This window comes from Tachyglossus aculeatus, chromosome 2, assembly GCF_015852505.1.
Source record: "Tachyglossus aculeatus isolate mTacAcu1 chromosome 2, mTacAcu1.pri, whole genome shotgun sequence".
Taxonomy (NCBI): domain Eukaryota; kingdom Metazoa; phylum Chordata; class Mammalia; order Monotremata; family Tachyglossidae; genus Tachyglossus; species Tachyglossus aculeatus.
Genome location: NC_052067.1, coordinates 1,664,304 through 1,685,176, shown reverse-complemented (window position 1 = coordinate 1,685,176; position 20,873 = coordinate 1,664,304). Strand labels below are relative to the sequence as shown.

The window sequence follows — 20,873 nt, the reverse complement described above, 5'->3', positions numbered from 1 at the left end:
TTGGGAGAAGACAATATGACAGAGTTGGCAGACACGTTCCCTGCCCACAACAGGCTTCCAGTCTAGAGGTTGACAGGCTAGGGATCCAGGGAGGGGCACCAAGGATGAGCTGTGATAGAGTAGGGCAGTCAATATCTCTCCTCTTCCTCCTCCTCCTTACCCTCCTCCCCTTCCCCATCCTCCTCTCTCCGACTCCAGGGACGTTAGTAGTGATTTGATATTGGCATTTTTCAACGACGTGGCCAGTGGCAGAGCTCAGAGAACAATGCCAAAACCATCCCGTCATCTGCTGCCTGATGACAGAACGAATCGGAATTCATTCATTCCTTCAATAGCATTTATTTTTACAGTGTACACAGCACTGTACTAAGCGCTTGGGAAGTACAAGTTGGCAACATATAGAGACGGTCCCTACCCAACAATGGGCTCACAGTCTAGAAGGGGGAGACAGAGAACAAAACAAAACATATTAACAAAATAAAATGAATAGAATAAATATGTACAAATAAAATAGAGTAATAAATACCCACAAACAAATATACATATATGCAGGTGCTGTGGGGAGGGGAAGGAGGTAAGATGGGGAGATGGGGAGGGGGAGGAGGGGGAATGACATCTGGCATTTGGAAAATGGTCAAGGCAGTAATTACAAGCAACTCATCAATCAGTGGTATTAATTAAGTACTGACTATAATAACAATAATAATAATGGCATTTGTTAAGCGCTCACTAGGTGCAGAACACTGTACTAAGCACTTATGATTAAATTCATGATTCCTATTATTCTATTCCTTGTTTGCCAATGTCCACAGACTTTTGAAAAAACAAACTGAATGCAACTGGATCTATAAACTGTAATGAAGTGTCCACACCTAACAATCAATCAGTGGTATTTATTGAGCACTTACTGTGTGCAATCAATCAATCAATCAATCGTATTTATTGAGCGCTTACTGTGTGCAGAGCACTGTACTAAGCACTTGGGAAGTACAAGATGGCAACATATAGAGACGGTCCCTACCCAACAGTGGACTCACAGTCTAGAAGGGGGAGACAGAGAACAAAACAAAACATATTAACAAAATAAAATAAATAGAATAGATAAGTACAAGTAAAATAAATACATAAATAGAGTATTAAATACGTAGAAACATATATCCGTATATACAGGTGCTGTGGGGAAGGGAAGGAGGTAAGGCAGGTAGATGGAGAGGGGGAAGAGGGGGAGAGGAAGGAGGGGGCAGACTACTGTACTGAGCACTCATGCTTATTATACTCATGCTTCCTATTATTTTCTTTTTTTGCAAATGTCCACAACCTGTCTGAAAAAAACTATCTGAATGCAGTTGAATATATAAATTGCAACAATCTGTGTCAACACCACCTACCAGTCAATCAATGGTATTCATGGAGCACTTACTATGTGCAGAGCACATAGTTGGGAAAATACAACAGAGTTGGCAGACACTTTTCATACCCACAGGGAGCTTACAGTCTATTAAACATGTAGCCAAAGTATCTATTGACCGTATTAAAAAGGCACAATTTTTCCATCTGGTAGTTTTCATTATTAACTGCCAACATTTATTTATACTCACAGGGAGCTTACAGTCTATTAAACATGTAGCCTTCATTATCTATTGACCGTATTAAAAAGGCACAATTTTTCCATCTGGTAGTTTTCATTATTAACTGCCAACATTTAACTTAAATAAATGATTGTTTGATCAATTTAAGTGATCAAACAATGTTCGTTAGTAATTCATTTACAAGCAGTGTGCTATTTAGTTTCATTCGTGATTTTTATTACTTGCTTTTTAGTGATACAGAAGATACTCTTTCCCACTTCAAATCCAGCAGATCACTGCTCTTTACCATCTTCAAGGTCCTCCTGAAATCACATCTTCTCCAGGAAGCCTTCCCTGATTAATCTCTTCCTCATAATAATAATAATAATAATTATGGTATTTGATAAGTGCTTACTATGTGCCAAGCACAGTTCTCACTTAAACCCTTGGGTATTAATCCCCTGCCCCTCCATGGCACTTCTCAATATCTTTATACCCCATCACTTCTTTTTACCTATAATTTATTAATAAATTACACTGCACTGTACACTCCTTGAGGGCAGGACCTACCTTCAAAACATCTCTACTTAGATGTCCTCCTGTCACTTCAAACTAAATGGGGCTAAAACTGAATTTCTTATCTTCCCACCCAAACCCTGTCCTCCAGCTCACTTTCCATCACTGTTGACGGCCCCACCAACCTTCCTGTCTCAAAAGCCCATAACCTTGGCATTATCCTTGACTCCTCTCTCTCGTTCCACCCACATATTCAGGCCCTCATTAAATCCTGTCAGTTCTACCTTCGCAACATCGCCAAAATCCGCCCCATCCTCTCTGTCCAAACTGCTACCACGTTAATGGAAGCACTTATCCTGTCCCGGCTTGATTATCGTATCAGCCTCCTCGCTGACCTCCCTGACTCCTGTCTCTCCCCACTCCAGTCAATACTCTATTCTGCTGCTCGAATCATTTTCCTTCAAAAACGTTCAGACCACGTTTCCCCACTCCTCAAGAAACTCCAGGGGTTGCCCATCCACCTCCGCATCAAACAAAAACTCCTCATCATTGGCTTTAAAGCACTCAATCACCTTGTCCCCTCTACCTCACCTCACTACTCTGCTACTACGACCCAGCCCGCACACCTCGTTCCCTCTAACACTAACCTTCTCGCTGTACCTCGATCTCATCTGTCTTGCCTCTGACCTCTCGCCCACATCCTACCTCTGGCCTGGAATGCCCTCCCTCCTCAAATCAGACAGATAATTGCTCTCCCCTCACTTCAAAACCATATTGAAGGCCCATCTCCTCCAAAAAGCCTTCCCTGACTCCACCCTCCTCTCCTCTTCTCCTACTCCCTTCTGCACCACTCTTACTTGCACCTTCATGCGTCTTCCCTCCCATCCCCACAGCACATGTGTATGTAGCTGTAATTTACTTATCTACCTATTTATTTATATTAATGTCTGTCTCCCCCTCTAGACTGTGAGCTTGTTGTGGGCAGGAATGGGTCTGTTTGTTGTTATATTGTACTCTCCCAAGAGCTCAGTACAGTGATATTGTACACTGTAAGCACTCAATAAAATATGACTGAATGAATGAATGAAGTGACGGAGCCAGGATTAGAACCCCGGTCCTCTGACTCCCAGAGGCATGCTTTATTTATTAGGCCGCACTTCTTCCCTATTTCCCATCATGCAGAAACAATGAACCTCGGTTTTAATCGTCCGACCCGACGCCAGGCCCCTTACCCGGGCTCCAGCCGGGAGAGGCCTGGGACGGCCTCTTGCTTTGACCTCAATGACTGTTCCTGCCCAAGAGGTTCCCTTCTGGGCAAAGAGACACCTGGCAAGGCTGACCATCTCAGGCTTGGACAGGCAATCGGCCACCACGACAGGATCTGGGTACGGAGGCTGGTCCAGTGTCCGTGGACCCGAGCGGCGATCACCTCAATTGCCGCCCTCTCCAAGCCTGTGCCCTTCTCCTCTCTTCCTGGGTGGCACGGGAGCAGCTAGAGAAGCCGGTGCCCAGGGTAGTCTCTGGGGAGGAGCCGTGCTGGAGAGGTATTTGATGGGAAACACCCAGTTGACAGCTGTAACTACACCCCTAATAATAATAATAATAATAATAATAATAATAATAGCATTTGTTAAGCACTTACTATGTGCAAAGCACTGTTCTAAGTGCTGGGGAAGAATACAGGGTGATCAGGTTGTCCCTCTTGGGGCTCACAGTTTCAATCCCCATTTTACAGATGAGGGACCTGAGGCCCAGAGAAGTTAAGTGACTTGCCCAAAGTCACACAGCTGACAAGTGGCGGAGCCGGGATTTGAACCCATGACCTCTGACTCCCAAGCCCGGGCTCTTTCCACTGAGCCACGCTGCTTCACTACTGATCCTGCCACTGTCTGTCCAGGTCTCAGCGGGCAGCACTGACGTGGAAGGGAGAATACCTATTTACTTTATGATACCCTCCCAAGTGCTCAGTACAGTGCTCTGTTCACTGCAGGGACCAGCTTGCTCACTGGGCCTCAATCTCATCTATCTCACCACCGACCCCTTTCCCATGTCCTCCCCCCTGACCTGGAATTCCCTCCCCATTAATATACACCAGACCACTACTTTCCCCACCTTCAAAGCTTATTCGAATCACATCTCCACCAAGAGACCTTCCCCAATTAAGCCCTCCTTTCCCTGACTCCCCTTCCGTTCCTCATAACCTGTGCACTTGGATCAATACCCTTTAAGCACTTGATATTCACCCCCGCCTCAGCTCCACAGCACTTATGCACATATCCATCATTTATTTTAGTGTCTGTTTCCCCCTCTAGACTGTAAGTTCCTTGTGGGCAAGGAATGTGTCTATCGCCTCTGCTGTACTTTACCCTCCGAAGTGCTTAGTAAAGTGCTTGGCACCCAGAAAACTCTCGATAAGTGCCATTGACTAATTATAGGCACTCAGTCAATGCTATTTATTGATTGATTGATTGATCGCTAAAATGGTTAATCTGTAATGTAAGCAAGAGAGGAAGAATAGAATCAGTGAGCAAATGGTGTTTATTGAACACATACTGTGTACACAACGCTGGGCTGAGCACTTGGGGGAAAACAACAATCGGTAATAATAATAATAATGATGGTATTTGTTAAGTCCTTAACTATGTGCAAAGCACTGTTCTAAGCACTGGGGAGGTTACAAGGTGATCAGGTTGTCCCGGGGGGGCTCGCAGTTTTAATCCCCATTTTACAGATGAGGGAACTGAGGCACAGAGAAGTTAAGTGACTTCCCCAAAGTCACTCAGATGACAGTTGGTGGAGCTGGGATTTGAAGCCATGACCTCTGACTCCAAAGCCCGGGCTCTTTACACTGAGCCATGCTGCTTCTCCATCGGTAGGCATGAACACTATCCTCAATGAGCTTATAATAAATCAATTGTATTTATTGAGCACTTACTGTACTAAGCACTTAGGAGAGGACATTGTAACAGAGTTGGTAGACACAGTGAGCTTTTAACTTCGAAGGGGAGACAAACATTAACATACACAAATGAATTACTGATATGTTACATAATCAATCAACTGTATTAACTGAATGCTTACTATGTGCAGAGCACTGTACTAAGTGCTTGGGAGAGCACAATACAACAGAATTAGCAGACATGTTCCCTGCCCACAACGAGCTTACAGTCTAGAGGGGGAGACAGATATTAATAAGTGCTGTGGGGCTCAGGGAGGGGTGTATAAAGGGAGGAAATCAGGGTGACGCAGAATGGGGTGGGAGAAGAGGAAGTGAGGGTTTAGTACAGTGTTTGCACACAGTAAGTGCTCAGTAAATACAACTGAACTGAATAGAACCGCAGGCCCCAGAGAGAAGGTGGTAGGGAGGAATGAGAGTTCAACCTTCACATTGTTCAAAACCGCCCTTTGCTCTCCATCCAAATTGCTGCCACGTTAGTACAATAACTTATCCTAACCCACTTTGATTACTGCATCAGCCTTCTTGCTGACCTTCCTGCCTCCTGTCTCTCCCCACTTCAGTCCATACTTCTCTCTGCTGCCCAGATCGTTTTTCTAAAGTGTTCAGTTCGTGTTTCCCCACTTCACCAGAACCTCCAGCGGTTTCCCATCCACCTCCACATCAAACAGAAACTCCTTTCCAACAGCTTTAAAACACTCAATCACCTTGCCCTTCCTATCTCACCTCCTACTACAACCCAGCCGGCACACTTCTCTCCTCTAATGGCAACCTTCTCACTGTACCCCAATTTCGTCTGTCTCACCGCTGGCCTCTCACCCACATCACGCCTCCTCGGGACTGAAATGCCCTCCCCTGCATATCTGACGGACATGAAAAGGAGTCTGCATCTGCGCCAGGGTGACGCACAAGGGAATGGAAGAAGAGGAAATGAGGGCTTAGACGGGTAAGGTCAGTTGGAGGAGATGGGCCTCGATATGGCTTCGAAAGTGGCACTTGGATTTTCAGCCTCCTCTCTGATCTCCCATCCTCCTGTCTCTCCCCACTTCAGTCTATACTTCACGCTGCTGCCCGAATCATCTTTGTGCAGAAATGCTCTGGTCATGTTATTCCCCTCCTCAAAAATCTCCAGTGGCTACCAGTCACCCTACACATCAAGCAAAAGCTCCTCACTCTCGGCTTCAAGACTCTCCATCACCTCGCCCCCTCCTACCTCACACCTCCCTTCTCTCCTTCTCCAGCCCAGCCCACACCCTGCACTCCTCTGCCGCTAACCTCCTCACTGTACCTTGTTCTCTCCTGTTCCGCCGTTGTCCCCCGACCCACATCCTAACTCTGGCCTGGAATGCCCTCCCTCCACACATCCGCCAAGCTAGCTCTCTTCCTCCCTTCAAAGCCCTACTGAGAGCTCACCTCCTCCAGGAGGCCTTCCCACACTGAGCCCCCTTTTTCCTCTCCTCCTCCCCATTCCCCCCACCCTACCTCCTTCCCCTCCCCACAGCACCTGTATATATGTTTGTACAGATTTATTACTCTATTTGTTTTACTTGGACATATTTACTATTCTATTTATTTTGTTAATGATGTGCATCTAGCTTTATTTCTACCTATTCTGATGACTTCAATCAATCAGATTGATTAATCGTATTTATTGAGCACTTACTGTGTGCAGAGCACTGTACTAAGCACTTGGGAAGTCCAAGTTGGCAGCATATAGAGACAGTCCCTACCCAACAGTGGGCTCACAGTCTAAAACGGGAAGACAGAGAACAGAACCAAACATACTAACAAAATAAAATAAATAGAATAGATATGTACAAGTAAAATAAATAAATAAATAAATAAATAAATAAATAGAGTAATAAATATGTACAAACATATATACATATATACAGGTGCTGTGGGGAAGGGAAGGAGGTAAGATGGGGGGGATGGAGGGGGGACGAGGGGGAGAGGAAGGAAGGGGCTCAGTCTGGGAAGGCCTCTTGGAGGAGGTGAGCTCTCAGTAGGGCCTTGAAGGGAGGAAGAGAGCGAGCTTGGCAGATGGGCAGAGGGAGGGCATTCCAGGCCCGGGGGATGACGTGGGCCAGGGGTCGATGGTGGGACAGGCGAGAACGAGGTACGGTGAGGAGATTAGCGGCAGAGGAGCGGAGGGTGCGGGGTGGGCTGTAAAAAGAGAGAAGGGAGACTTGACACCCGTCCACATGTTTTGTTTTGTCGTCTGTCTCCTCTTTCTAGACTGTGAGCCCGTTGTTGGGTAAGGACCATCTCTTTATGTTGCCAACTTGTACTTCCCAAGCACTTAGTGCAGTGCTCTGCACACAGTAAGCACTCAATAAATACGATTGAATGAATGAATGAATGAATTTTCACCCTTCATTTACCACTCCCTTAGCCCCTCAGCACTTATCAATCAATGGTATTTATTGAGCACTTACTATGTACAGCCCTTTACTAAATGCTTGGGAAAGTACAATGCAACAGAATTAGTTGATGTGTTCGCTGCCCATTTATGCACATATCTACAAATTATTTATACAAACGTCGGTCTCCCCTTCTACACTGTAAGCTCACTGTGGGATGGAAACGTATCTACCAACCCTGTTATACTGTACTCTCCCAAGAACAATACAGCAGTCTGCACAGAGTGAACACTCAACAAATACGATTGAGTGGGAGTACAAGCAGCATTGCGCTGGCCACTAGCACCAGAATTCATTCCTGCACATGGGCTCTCCGGCCTGAAATGTCCGTCCAGAGGCTTGGCCGCTGACTGTGTGCACAAAGTTCTGTTCCCATGGAGGGGGATGCCTGTTTCTCCCTCCCTACGCCCTCCCAGCGCCACTCAGCCTGATGGCTCAGGGGATGCGGGAGGACTAGATTGGACAGAAGGCTTTACCAAAAAAAGAACACCCCCCCACCTGATGTGTGAAGCAGCATGGCCTAATGGATAAAGCATGAACCTGGGAGTCAGAAGGACCTGGGTTCTAATCCCAGCCCCGCCACTTGTCTGCTGTGTGACCTTGGGCAAGTCGCTTCACTTCTCTGGGCCTCAGTCCCCTCATCGGTAAAAAGGGGATTAAGACTGAGAGCCCCATGTATGACAGCGACTGTGTCCAACCCGATTATCTTGTATCTATCACAGCACTAGTACAGTGTTTGACATACATGAGAAGCAGCGTGGCTCAGTGGAAAGAGCCCAGGCTTTGGAGTCACAGGTCATGGGTTCAAATCCCAGGTCTGCCAATTGTCAGCTGTGTGACTTTGGGCAAGTCACTTAACTTCTCTGGGCCTCAGTTACCTCAACTGTAAAATGGGGATTAATACTGTGAACCCCCGTGGAACAACCTGATCACCTTGTAATCTCCCCAGCGCTTAGAACAGTGCTTTGCACATAGTAAGCTCTTAATAAATTCCATCATTATTATTATTATACAGTAAATGCCTAACACCATTATGATGATGATGATCATCATTATTATTATTATCACCTGTCCTGATGACTTAATAACTCATCTGTCCAGAGGCAGGGGACTGGAACACATGACCTCAAGAAGTTCGTCCCAGCTCTAGGATTCTCTGAAATCCAGGTGGTGGCAGGAAACAAATGCCAACGTGGTGACTGGCTTTGGGGCAGGGCAACCGCTGTAGAGCCGCAGCTGACAAAATGTGAGAATCGGGGTGGGTGCCCGGGAGCGGGTAACAAGGGACCCTTCGGCTCCATCCGGCCTAGGTCCGGCCTTGCCCAACGGAGCTGGGAGCAGGGTGACACGCGGGCATCAAAGCCACTTGGAGAGGTTCCCGAGGAGAGCCAGCCAGATGGCTGAAGGGTTGCACAGTCACACTTGGGAAGAAATGCACCCAGGGGTGGGGGTGGGGGAGAGAGTGGGATGCCAGCATTCCAGCGGGCGCTGCTGAGAAGAGGGATGAAAAGGGACTCCATGGGGTTCGGCGGGGTCATTTGTGTACAGCAGGGTGGTGGCGGCTGCCACAGTCCATCTCCCTTGCGGGGGCCGGGAGGAATTAGGTTAGATTGCAGTGAAAAATTAGGACAAATTCCCGGCTTAGGGGATCACGAGGCATTGCCAAAGACCCCCAAGAGAATGCGTTATGAATCCGATAAGCGATAATATAATAATTACGGTATTTACTACGGGAGTGCTCTGGGCTAAAATCATCTCATCAGAGGCAGGACGTCCCCTACAGGGTTTATCGAAGGCCCGTCTCCTCCAAGAGGCCTTCCCCAGGCTAAGCCTTCATTTCGTCTTCTTCCACTCTCTTCTGCATCTCCTTCGCACTTGGATTTCCACCCTTTATTCACCCCACCGTCAGCCCCACAGCACTTATGTCCATATTCGTAATTTATTTATTTAATACTGTCTGTCTCCCCCCTCTACACTGTAAGCTCCTTGTGGGCAGGGAATGTATCTCCCAACTCTGTTATATTGTACTCTCCCAAGTGCTTAGTACGGTGCTCTACACCCAGTAACAGCTCAATAAATATGATTGATTCACTGAGGGCCGGGCTAGAATCCCCTTTTCACAGAAGAGGACCCTGAGTTCCCAAGAGGTTCGGTGACTTGCCCAAGGTCACTCAGCAGGCCAGTAGCAGAGCTGGGACTAGGGCCTAGGCCTCCCATCTCCTCACTCAAGCTATTTCCATTATGCGTCTTCACCCACTCCCCTCTGTGTCACCCTTGCCCTTGTATTTCCACCCTTTATTCACCCCTCACTCAGCCCCACAGTGCTTATGCATAGGTCTGTAATCTCTTTATTTAGATTAACGCCTGTCTCCCCCTCTAGACTGTAAACTCACTGTGGGCAGGGAACGTGTGTACCAACTATTGTACTCTCCCAAGTGCTTAGTACTTACAGACAATATTAAATAAATAAATTACGGATATGGAAATAAGTGCTCTGAGGCTGAGGGTGGGGTGAATAAAGGGTGGAAATCCAAGCATGTTGCTTACGAGAAGCAGAGTGGCTCAGTGGAAAGAGCATGGGCTTTGGAGTCAGAGGTCATGGGTTCAAATCCTGGCTCCGCCACATGTCAGCTGTGTGACTTTGGGCAAGTCACTTCACTTCTCTGTGCCTCAGTTCCCTCATCTGTGAAATGGGGATTAAGACTATGAGCCCCCTGTGGGACAACCTGATCACCTTGTAACATCCCCAGCACTTAGAACAGTGTTTTGCACATAGTAAGCGCTTAATAAATGCCATCATGATTATTATTATTATTACAATGCTCTGCACACGGTAAATGCTCGGTAAATAAGATTGATTGACTGTATCTAGTGATCAAGCAGAGTCGAGGGGCACTCCCAACTAGAGGCAGAGATATGGACAAGTTGACCTGAGCGTGAAGTGCAAAAAAAGCATAAAATTCCTATCCGTGCCAACCACCCCCGCCCCAGAGCCTCACAGCTTTCCAGGTTCTCTAGAGCCTCCCACTCCCAGAAATGGCGCAGGCCAAGCAGGAGGCTTGAGAAGCAACGTGGCCTGTTGGAAAGAGCTCAGGCCTGAGAGTCAGAGGACCCGGGTTCTAATCCCAACTCCGCCACTTGTCTGCTGTGTGACCTTGAGGCAAGTCACTTCACTTTTCTGGGCCCCAGTTTCCTCCTCTGTAAAATGGGGATGAAGACGGTGAGCCCCACATGGGACAGAGACTGTGTCCAACCTAATCAGCTTGTATCTACTCCAGCGCTTGGTACAGTAACTGGCACAAGAGTAAGCGCCTCATAAATCCAGCACTTAGAACAGTCCTTGGCACACAGTAAGCACTCCACAAATACCATTATCATTAAATACCACAATCGTTATTATTATTAGGAGACTCAGCCATCTTGGTCTCCCATCAAGAGAAGGGGCCGGGCCCAGCCGGAGAGAACCGTCCACTTCAACAATGGCTGGGCACTGGCCAATGAAAACACAATGCTTTCTTTACTCGCTCTCGTTTTATAAATATTTGAGACCCGCTCTACGTTCTTGTAGGAACTGGTTTCATTTATCCCCTCATTTCCTCTTTCTTGGGCCATAGAAATAAAAATAGCAACGTGCTCTCCTTTTTCCGTCCAGACCTGGTTGACGTTTATTTCTTAATCTCCTGTTGTTAGTTAAAGACTTCCGAGGACCCTAATTTGAATTTACTCCATAGCTGACAGAATAAGCCACAGACTTTCTCTGCTGAGGGCGGCGTCCTGGTGCCTGTCCCGGCTAGTAAAAGCCCTTGGACCCCGGGGTGTTGAGGCCCCTTCAAACTGGGCCGAGGACGCGCCAAGCCTGCGCTGGGCCGCTCTGAAGCTGGTGACGGCGTCCAGCCCGGTCTTTCCTCCTTTGAGCTCGATCCCATTGGGACCTCTGCCCCGTCTGAGCGAAAGGAAAGCAAAAGTTCCTGGGGGATTTCGCTTCCTCAAATCATCTCAAAGCAAGAGAGATTAGGAAGACGTTTCTCATCACAAGGTTGGGGTGCTCTTTGGGCCCTCGTGCTCACGGCTCATGCCCTCCCAGCCTCGCTTGGACCCAGAGTGACCAAAAAGCAAGATCTTCCATTTGTCGGCTGTGTGAACTTGGGCAAGTCACTTCACTTCTCTGAGTCTCAGTTAATCCATCTATAAAATGGGGATGAAGACCTTGAGTCCCATGTGAGATGTGGACTGCATCCAATCTGATTATCTTGTATCTACCCCAGTGCTTAGTACAGTTCCTGTCACAGACTAAGCACTTATAAAATTACTATTAAAAAAAAAGAACGGTGCTCAGTGCTGGCTGAAGCCCTGCCACTCTCCTGAGAGGAAGTAATTCATCAATGTTTCTTTACTGATCCCTTCCTGTGTGCAGAGCACTGTACTAAGCACTTGGAAGAGTACAATAAAACAGAGTTGGTAGACAGATTCCCTGCCCATAAAGAGCTTCTAAAGGAAATGGGCACAGGAGGAGAGACACTCCCCACTCCATCAACAGTATTTATTGAGCACTTACTGTGAACTGAGGGAACTGAGGCACAGAGAAGTAAAGTGACTTGCCCAGGGTCACATAGCAGAAAGGTGGCAGAGCCAGGATTAGAACCCAGATCCCACGGACTCCCAGGCTCGTGCTCTATCAAGTAGGCCACTGCATACTATACAACAGAGTTGGCAGACGTATTCCCTGCCCTCAACAAGCTTACAGTCTAAAGGGGGAGATAGATATTAACATAAATAAATAATTTCTAGTATCTAAAATATAAAGTACTTAAGTGCTGCGGAGCTGAGGGTGGGGTGAATAGCAAATGCCCAAAGGTCACAGATCCACTCAGAAATCCAGCTGACTGGTCAGTCCACCAGGGAACATCACACACCGGAGAAGTGGAACGGATTCCAAAAATCAAGGACGGGACCAAAAAAATCCAGGCTCAGCACAGATACCTATTACATAGGCTCAGTCTAAGCCAAGCCTTCACTTCTAAACTTCAACAATGATCATGCCATCAATGCTACCATGCAATCACCTTAATTCTTTAACCTAGATTCACCCTGGGCTAGTCCTAATTTCCAGAGATTAAAAGCATGCCCAAATGCCTCCATAATAACCTTAGGCCCCTGCTTCCCTTCTCCATCACTGAACCCTTTTTTTCTTTTTTTAATGGAATTTCATTCAATCGTATTTATTGTTTACTATGTGCAAAGCACTGTACTGAGTGCTTGGGAGAGTGCGAAGAAATAATAAACAGATATATTCCCTGCCTATGATGAGTTCACAGTCTAGAGGGGGAGACAGACATTAATACGAATAAATAAATAAATTGCAAATATGTACATAAGTGCTTTGGGGTATTTAATTAGGGTAACTGTTGGGCGCTTACTATGTGCCGAGCACTGTATTAAGCACTGGGGTGGATACAAGCAAATTGGGTTGGACCGAGTCCCTGCCTCCCGTGGGGCTCACAGTCTCAATCCCCATTTTACAGATGAGGGAATTGAGGCACAGAGAAGTGAAGTGATTTGCTCAAGGCCACACAGCAGACAAGTGTTGGAGCCAGGATTAGAACCCAGGTCCTTCTGGTTTCTATCCACTAGCCCACACTACTTCTCTGCTGTTACTAATAAGCATTCGTGTCAGCAAGAAAATAAAAGAGCTCAGTGTCCCTACACCAATTACCCAGGAGAAAGGTCCTACTTCCTCAAGCCTGTAAACTCCTCACAGGTATCGGGCCTCCTGTCGAGGAGCAGCATGGTGTAGCAGCTACAGCCTGGGGCCTGGGCGTCATAAGGTCATGGGTTCTAATCCTGGCTCCACCGCAAGTCTGCTGTGTGACCTTGGACAAGTCACCTCATTCTCTGGGCCTCAGTTACCTCATATGTAAAATGAGGATTGAGAATGGGAGTCCCACGTGGAACAGAGACTGCGTCCAGCCCGATTTGCATGTATATCTACCAGTGCTTAGTACAGTGCTTAGTACAGTGCTGGGCACATAGCAAGCGCTTAACACATACCATTATTATTATTATTATTACTTTGCTCTATCATGTACTCTCAGGCACCTAGTATGGTCCTCTGCACACAGTAAGTGCTCAATAAATTCCACTGAACGATGGATTGACTGCCCGAGTACCCAGCGGGGGAGAACAAGCGATTAGGGGAGAAGGAGCGATTCAGAGATCAGATTGATGGTTTAATGACTGTGGCATGTCACGCCCTACAAGTGTTGGCTCTAGGGAAATGACTCCATCACGGAACTCGAGTCGGGTGAGAACGGCTGTCAAGAACGTGGCACGTTGATGATTTTTCCAACTGAGAAGATGCCGGAACACACCTGCTGACCTCCCCCGGTGTCCCTGCTTTGGGCCCTTTGACACCTGAGTGCAGCGGCCCACTCATCCTCCATCTTGACTGTGGGGCAGGGAAGGAAGGAAGAAAGGAAGGAGCTGGTTCAGTCGGACCGGTGCCACGTGGCCGCCCTGCTCACCTCTACACCCTCTAGTTGCCCAGCGGGCTCTGGGCCCGATGGACGGACGGACATCTGGAGCAGCAACCTAGGGGAGGGAAGACCCTTCCCTATTCACAGCCCCACAGCCCCCCACACGCACACGGACGCCTACCTTAATCGGAGCACGGCTGAACTGAATCTTCCGGTGGGCTGGAATCTCCTCCTCCTCCGGCAGGCCGCCGATCTCGGAATACTCCCCATCCGGCCCGTAGTAGTTGCCCTCGTCGCTGTCGTCCTGCTCGGTGCCCGTCTCTCCCCAGTCCGAACTATACCTGGAGCGCACCCGGTAGACACTGTAGTCGCTCTGCATGTAGACGTGGGCATTGGCCTCCCCGTTGGAGTCCTGAGGCCCGTCCCGGCCACTGGCGTCACCAGGGCAGGGGTCCGGGGTGGCCCCGGCCTGGAGGCCATCATCCCCGGGCACGGGGTCCCGCGGGCCCTCTGATGGCCTGCTCTCGCCGCTGTCCCCCGGGGCCTCGATCTGGGGCGATGGCGGTCCGGAGCCCTCCGGGGGTCCGGCCTCGGCCTCGGGGTTCTCGGCCTCATGACAGGGGTCCATTGGTTCCGGAGCTTCCTGGGCAGGTGCCGGGGATTCCGGGCTCCCCTTTACCCGCAGGGCAGCGTCGGTGGGTCCAGGCTCGGGGCTCGGGGAGGCCTCCTCTCGGGTGGGGGACGGGCTGCTGGAGTCCGGGCCGCCCGGGGGCCAGGAGCCAGGGTCCTTCAGGTGGCCAAAGGCGTCGAGGCTGGAGACGGTGGCGGGGAGGTTGAGCGGGTAGTGCCCAGTCACGGAGTACTCCTCCTTGTTCCCCGGCTTCTCCGGGACCCCGGACGACTCGGCATTCTCAAAGACGGCGCTGAGCTGGGTCACGGTGGGGGACGCGGCCTCCGTCCGGGAGCTCAGGCTGTCCAGAGAGTCGCTGCTGCCTCGGTTGGACCTGGAGGAGGCCCAGCCATCAGGGGGCTCACCGGCCCCCTCCTTCCTTGGGGAGCAGCCTGGACCCCGGCCCCCGTTCCTCTCGAACATCCGCCGGGTCTCCGTGACCCTGGAGTAAGACGGGCCGTCAGGCAGCGTGTCGAACCTGCTGATCCGCTCGGACACGGAGGACTCCAGCCGGAGGACGGAGCCGTCCGCCTTCTCCACCAGCTCGCGGGGCCGGGGCCTGCGCGGAGGGGACCCCGCGGACCCCTGGCCCTTGGGCCTGGCCGGGGCCGGGACTGGTTCGCTGGGCTCCAGGCCCATCTGCATGAAGAGGTTCTTGATCCTGCTGACGTTGGTGCCATACTTCCGCCCTCGGGTCTGCTGGGTGGCCTGACCTTTGGCCTTGGCCTCGCCCTCCGGCTTGGGCTTGTCGAAGGCGCTCTTCAGGGCCTGGAATTCGGTCCGGTAAGCGTTCCGGTGGGGAGAGGCGCTTCGCAGCGGAGCCCTTTCTCCAGAAGGCTCGGTCTTCATCATCTTGGCTTCAGGGGCGCAGGGCCATGGACAGAGCGTCCGGGGCCAGACCTCCCGTCACCGCCGGGCCCGGGCCGGTGCCGCCTGCCCCTCAGGGGTCATCTTCGTTCCGCTGCCCTTGCGGGCCCAGGGTCCGGCCAAGGGGAACAGGGCGCTTCTGTGAGACCGAGCGTGGAGTGTCTCTATGAGAGAAAATGGAGTTTGGGGAATCACACCGAGGAAACTCCCCGCAGATTTAGCCAACTCTTATTTTGTCAGAATTCACTGCTTGATCAAACCCATTTATCCCTCCTTAAAATAGGTCGATGGACTTGTTCAGATCAAGAGTTCCTCACTGGTAAGAAGCGGGCCAAGGGAGGCTTGTATCTAATATATTTCTGATAGTCCCTGGTCGGTAAATGTTTTACCCACCTGGAAATTGAGTTCCTAGGAAAGAGGCCCTTATACCTGCATACCCAGACACACACTCTCTCTCTCTCTCTCTCTCTCTCTCTCTCTCTCTCTCTCTCTCTCTCTCTTACACACACGCGCGCACACACACACACACACACACACACACACACACACACACACACACACACGACTGCCAACTTTGACATTTTAGTACCAACCTGGATTGTTTCAGTACCCAGCCCGAAAGGATGCCAAAGCTCAGGGAACCAAGGTCTCGTGGACCTGCAAGTTCCTATCCACGTGAGCATTCTCCCAAGCGGAGGGCGATTCGTTCCTCGCCCGCCGCAATGCTTTCACCATCAAGAAAAGTTTGGAATCCTTTATCCCAAGGCCACAGATGGGAGCTCAACCCAAACCCCCTCCTCCTTCCGGTTCTGACCACCATAGGCAGACCACAGACAAAACTCTCCCCCCACCCCGCCTCTGGGACCTGGTGATGTTTCAGGTCTGCACAAGCCCACCGGACCTCCACATGTTGAGGGATTGGGGGTGGGGTAGTTAGTGGGGGTGACAGGAATGGGAGGATGATCCCGGAGACAACGGAGAGACCAACGTGGAGCAGAACAGCATCGCATCTCATTAAAACGCTGATCTGCGGTCTCCTCCTCCCTCTTCCTGAACTCACTGCTGAAAGCCCCAGCCATGATGCCGTGAGCTCACGCATACCACACACCACACACTGCACATACACACACACACGTACACACACCCCCAGATTCAATAGCGTTGTGGCTGGCATGGAGCATTTCCAGATACGCTGGAATAAAGCTCAACGGCGCAGATGGTCGCCCCACTCCATCCCATCCCTGGCCCTTTTTTCTTTCTTTTTTCTTCCCAAGAGGACAAGGTAAAGGTGCCAATTTCAGGCCGGGTCTGTGGGCAGCCCCCTCCCGACTCCCGCGCTGGGTGGATCTCCTAGAAATCTGGGTCTGGGCCCGGGGGGCGCAGACGACCACCGGGAAGATCGGCGAGCTGAGCTGCAATTTTCAGGAAGGGGGCGAACGATCGTGGCCAACATCCTTCACCAAAAGCCACACGGGCGCCCGCACACACGGACACATGCGTGAACATACAAGATACACAGACTCACATGCAGACGGTCTCAGATACACACCCGCTCACACCCGCACAGGTCCGTGCAAGTCCATCCTTGAGGAGTGGGAGAGGAGGGGGCGTTCAGCTGTTGGTTGGGGGGAACGCATAAAGCGCCCCAACTTGGCAGCCCCCTCCCTGAAGGCCGCAAGCCCAGGGCTGGAGGTGGGGGGTCCCTGGGTCCCCCGGAGGTGGCTGGGCAGGGTTGGACCTGGGGACAGGGATGTTCCTGGGTCCCTGGGGGGGGGTCTCCATCGCACGCCCCCCGCACGGTTTCCCTGGGGCCTACGGCGAGCTTCATGAGTGGCTGCATGGGGGTCAGTGGGGTCAGCGACCGGCCAACTACCGGACCAGACTGGACCCCCTCCCTTCATTCCCATGGCTCCCGGGGACCCCCCACTTCCCCACCCCCCGCCAAACAAGGCGCCCCTGGCCCTTACCGGAGCAGATGCTGGAGCGGTGGTCCCCCGCAGCCCAACGCCAGGAGATCGATGACCGTCCGGGTCTGAGGCCTCGAGCTCTGCGGTGGGATGACAGCGACCAGACAGGGACCGGGAAAACGGAACCAGGACCAGGACCAGACGAGGACCAGGACCGGACTAGAACCAGGACCAGATCAGGACCGGATCAGGGCCAGGACCAGACCAAACCAGGACCGGATCAGGTCCGGATTAGGACCAGAACCAGAAGCAGGACCGGACCAGAACCGGGACCAGAGTAGGACTGGATCAGGACCAGACCAGGACCAGGACTGGATCAGGACCAGATGAGGACCGGACCAGGACTGGATCAGGACCAGATGAGGACCGGATCAGGACCGGATCGGAACCAGATCAGAACCAGACCAAGGCCAGACCGGAACCAGACCAGATCCAGGACCGGATCAGGAGCAGACCAGAACCGGGACCAGGACCGGATCAGGAGCAGACCAGAACCGGGACCAGGACCGGATCAGGAGCAGACCAGAACCGGGACCAGGACAGGATCAGAACCGGATCAGGAGCAGACCAGAACCGGGACCAGGACCGGAAAAGGACCAGACCAGAACCGGGACCAGGACCGGATCAGAACCAGACCAGAACCGGGACCAGGACCGGATCAGGAGCAGACCAGAACCGGGACCAGGACCGGATCAGAAGCAGACCAGAACCGGGACCCGGGACGGACCAGAAGCAGGACCAGGCTCAGATGAGGACCGGATCAGGACCGAATCAGGACCAGATGAGGACCGGATCAGGACCGGATCGGAACCAGATCAGAACCAGACCAGAACCAGGACCGGGGCCGGCCCCGGACCGGACGAGGACCAGACCAGGACGACGACGAAGACGAGGAGGAGGTGGAGGGAGAAGGGGAGGTTGGTGGGGAGGAGGAGGAGGAAGAGGAGGAGGAGCGGTGTCGTCGTCGTCGGCCACGCCACTGCGGGCGTCCGGACACCCCTTTCCCTTTCCCCTCCCCCTCCCCCCGGCACCGACCCTCTCCGCTCTCCCCCGCGCACCACAAACACAGTCACACACAGCCACACACACACACACACACACTCCCACGCAGGGTCCCCCCCATTCACACCCCACGTCTCGATGCCCGCATGACCCCCCGCCCCCCGCCAGCAGGCCCACACCGCGGTGCACCCCCCCCACACACACACACCCGCCGCACATTCATCACCCACAAACACACACACACAAACACACACACACACACACTCCAGTCGCCCCTGCACCTTGGGCCTTAACCGCCCACGGCCGCTCGTGTCCATCACACAGCCAAGAAGCCACACATCCCCGAGGATCACACACACTCACACTCACACACACACACACAAACACACACACACACACACACTCACACGGAGGAGCGATCCCTTACTTTCCGGGTACCGACGCTCCCACTGGGCCCAGCGGGAGGAGACGGTTGGAGCGGAGCGTGGGGGAGGTGGGGGGAGGGGCGTGGGGGGGGCGGGGCCCACCCACAAGTGCCCTCCCCCCCCCCCCGAGGGGGTCTCGGGGGTCAGGGGTCGGGGGAGGGTCAGGGTCCGCGGGGTCAGTCCTGACCTGATCACCTTGTAACCTCCCTAGCGCTTAGAACAGTGCTTTGCACATAGTAAGCGCTTAATAAATGCCATCATTATCGTTATTATTATTATTAATGGAAAGAGCCCGGGCTTGGGAGTCAGAGGTCCTGGGTTCAAATTCCGGCTCTGCCACTTAGCTGTGTGGCTTTGGGCAAGTCATTTCACTTCTCTGGGCCTCAGTAACCCCATCTGGAAAATGGGGATTAAGATTGTGAGCCCCCCGTGGGACAACCTGATCACCTTGTAACCTCCCTAGCGCTTAGAACAGTGCTTTGCACATAGTAAGCGCTTAATAAATGCCATCATTATTATTATTAGTGGAAAGATCCCGGGCTTGGGAGTCAGAGGTCCTGGGTTCAAATCCCGGCTCCGCCACTTGTCAGCTGTGTGGCTTTGGGCAACTCACTTCGCTTCTCTGGGCCTCAGTGACCCCATCTGGAAAATGGGGACTAAGACTGTGAGCCCCCCGTGGGACAACCTGATCACCTTGTAACCGCCCTAGCGCTTAGAACAGTACTTTGCACATAGTAAGCGCTTAATAAATGCCATCATTATTATTATTAGTGGAAAGAACCCGGGCTTGGGAGTCAGAGGTCCTGGGTTCAAATCCCTGCTCCGCCAATTATCAGCTGTGTGGCTTTGGGCAAGTCACTTCGCTTCTCTGGGCCTCAGTGACCTCATTTGGAAAATGGGGATGAAGACTGTGAGCCCCCCGTGGGACAACCTGATCACTTTGTAACCTCCCTAGCGCTTAGAACAGTGCTTTGCACATAGTAAGTGCTTAATAAATGCCATCATTATTATTATTAGTGGAAAGAACCCGGGCTTGGGAGTCAGAGGTCCTGGGTTCAAATCCCTGCTCCGCCAATTATCAGCTGTGTGGCTTTGGGCAAGTCACTTCGCTTCTCTGGGCCTCAGTGACCCCATCTGGAAAATGGGGATTAAGACTGTGAGCCCCCCGTGGGACAACCTGATCACCTTGTAATCTCCCTAGCGCTTAGAACAGTGCTTTGCACATAGTAAGCGCTTAATAAATGCCATCATTATTATTATTAGTGGAAAGAACCCGGGCTTGGGAGTCAGAGGTCCTGGGTTCAAATCCCTGCTCCGCCAATTATCAGCTGTGTGGCTTTGGGCAAGTCACTTCGCTTCTCTGGGCCTCAGTGACCTCATCTGGAAAATGGGGATGAAGACTGTGAGCCCCCCGTGGGACAACCTGATCACCTTGTAACCGCCCTAGCGCTTAGAACAGTACTTTGCACATAGTAAGCGCTTAATAAATGCCATCATTATTATTATTAGTGGAAAGAACCCGGGCTTGGGAGTCAGAGGTCCTGGGTTCAAATCCCTGCTCCGCCAATTATCAGCTGTGTGGCTTTGGGCAAGTCACTTCGCTTCTCTGGGCCTCAGTGACCTCATCTGGAAAATGGGGATTAAGACTGTGAGCCCCCCGTGGGACAACCTGATCACCTTGTAACCGCCCTAGCGCTTAGAACAGTACTTTGCACATAGTAAGCGCTTAATAAATGCCATCATTATTATTATTAGTGGAAAGAACCCGGGCTTGGGAGTCAGAGGTCCTGGGTTCAAATCCCTGCTCCGCCAATTATCAGCTGTGTGACTTTGGGCAAGTCACTTCGCTTCTCTGGGCCTCAGTGACCTCATCTGGAAAATGGGGATGAAGACTGTGAGCCCCCCGTGGGACAACCTGATCACTTTGTAACCTCCCTAGCGCTTAGAACAGTGCTTTGCACATAGTAAGTGCTTAATAAATGCCATCATTATTATTATTAGTGGAA

General features: G+C 51.3%; 1 protein-coding gene across 2 annotated transcripts in view; it reads right to left on the bottom strand.

The window, feature by feature from the left end:
• Positions 1 to 18,350, bottom strand: part of PPP1R9A (protein phosphatase 1 regulatory subunit 9A) — a 147,264-nt gene extending 128,914 nt beyond the window's left edge. The window contains exons 1-2 of one of the 2 annotated variants that reach the window (XM_038761164.1): positions 17,441 to 18,350; positions 14,118 to 15,637 (exon numbers count right to left, since the gene is read on the bottom strand). In XM_038761164.1, coding sequence (XP_038617092.1) covers positions 14,118 to 15,458 — 1,341 coding nt within the window. In that variant the 5' untranslated portion in view covers positions 15,459 to 15,637; positions 17,441 to 18,350. The remainder of the gene's footprint in view (positions 1 to 14,117; positions 15,638 to 17,440) is intronic. The other variant, XM_038761173.1, reaches the window with a different exon arrangement.
• Between the last annotated feature and the right edge of the window lie 2,523 nt (positions 18,351 to 20,873).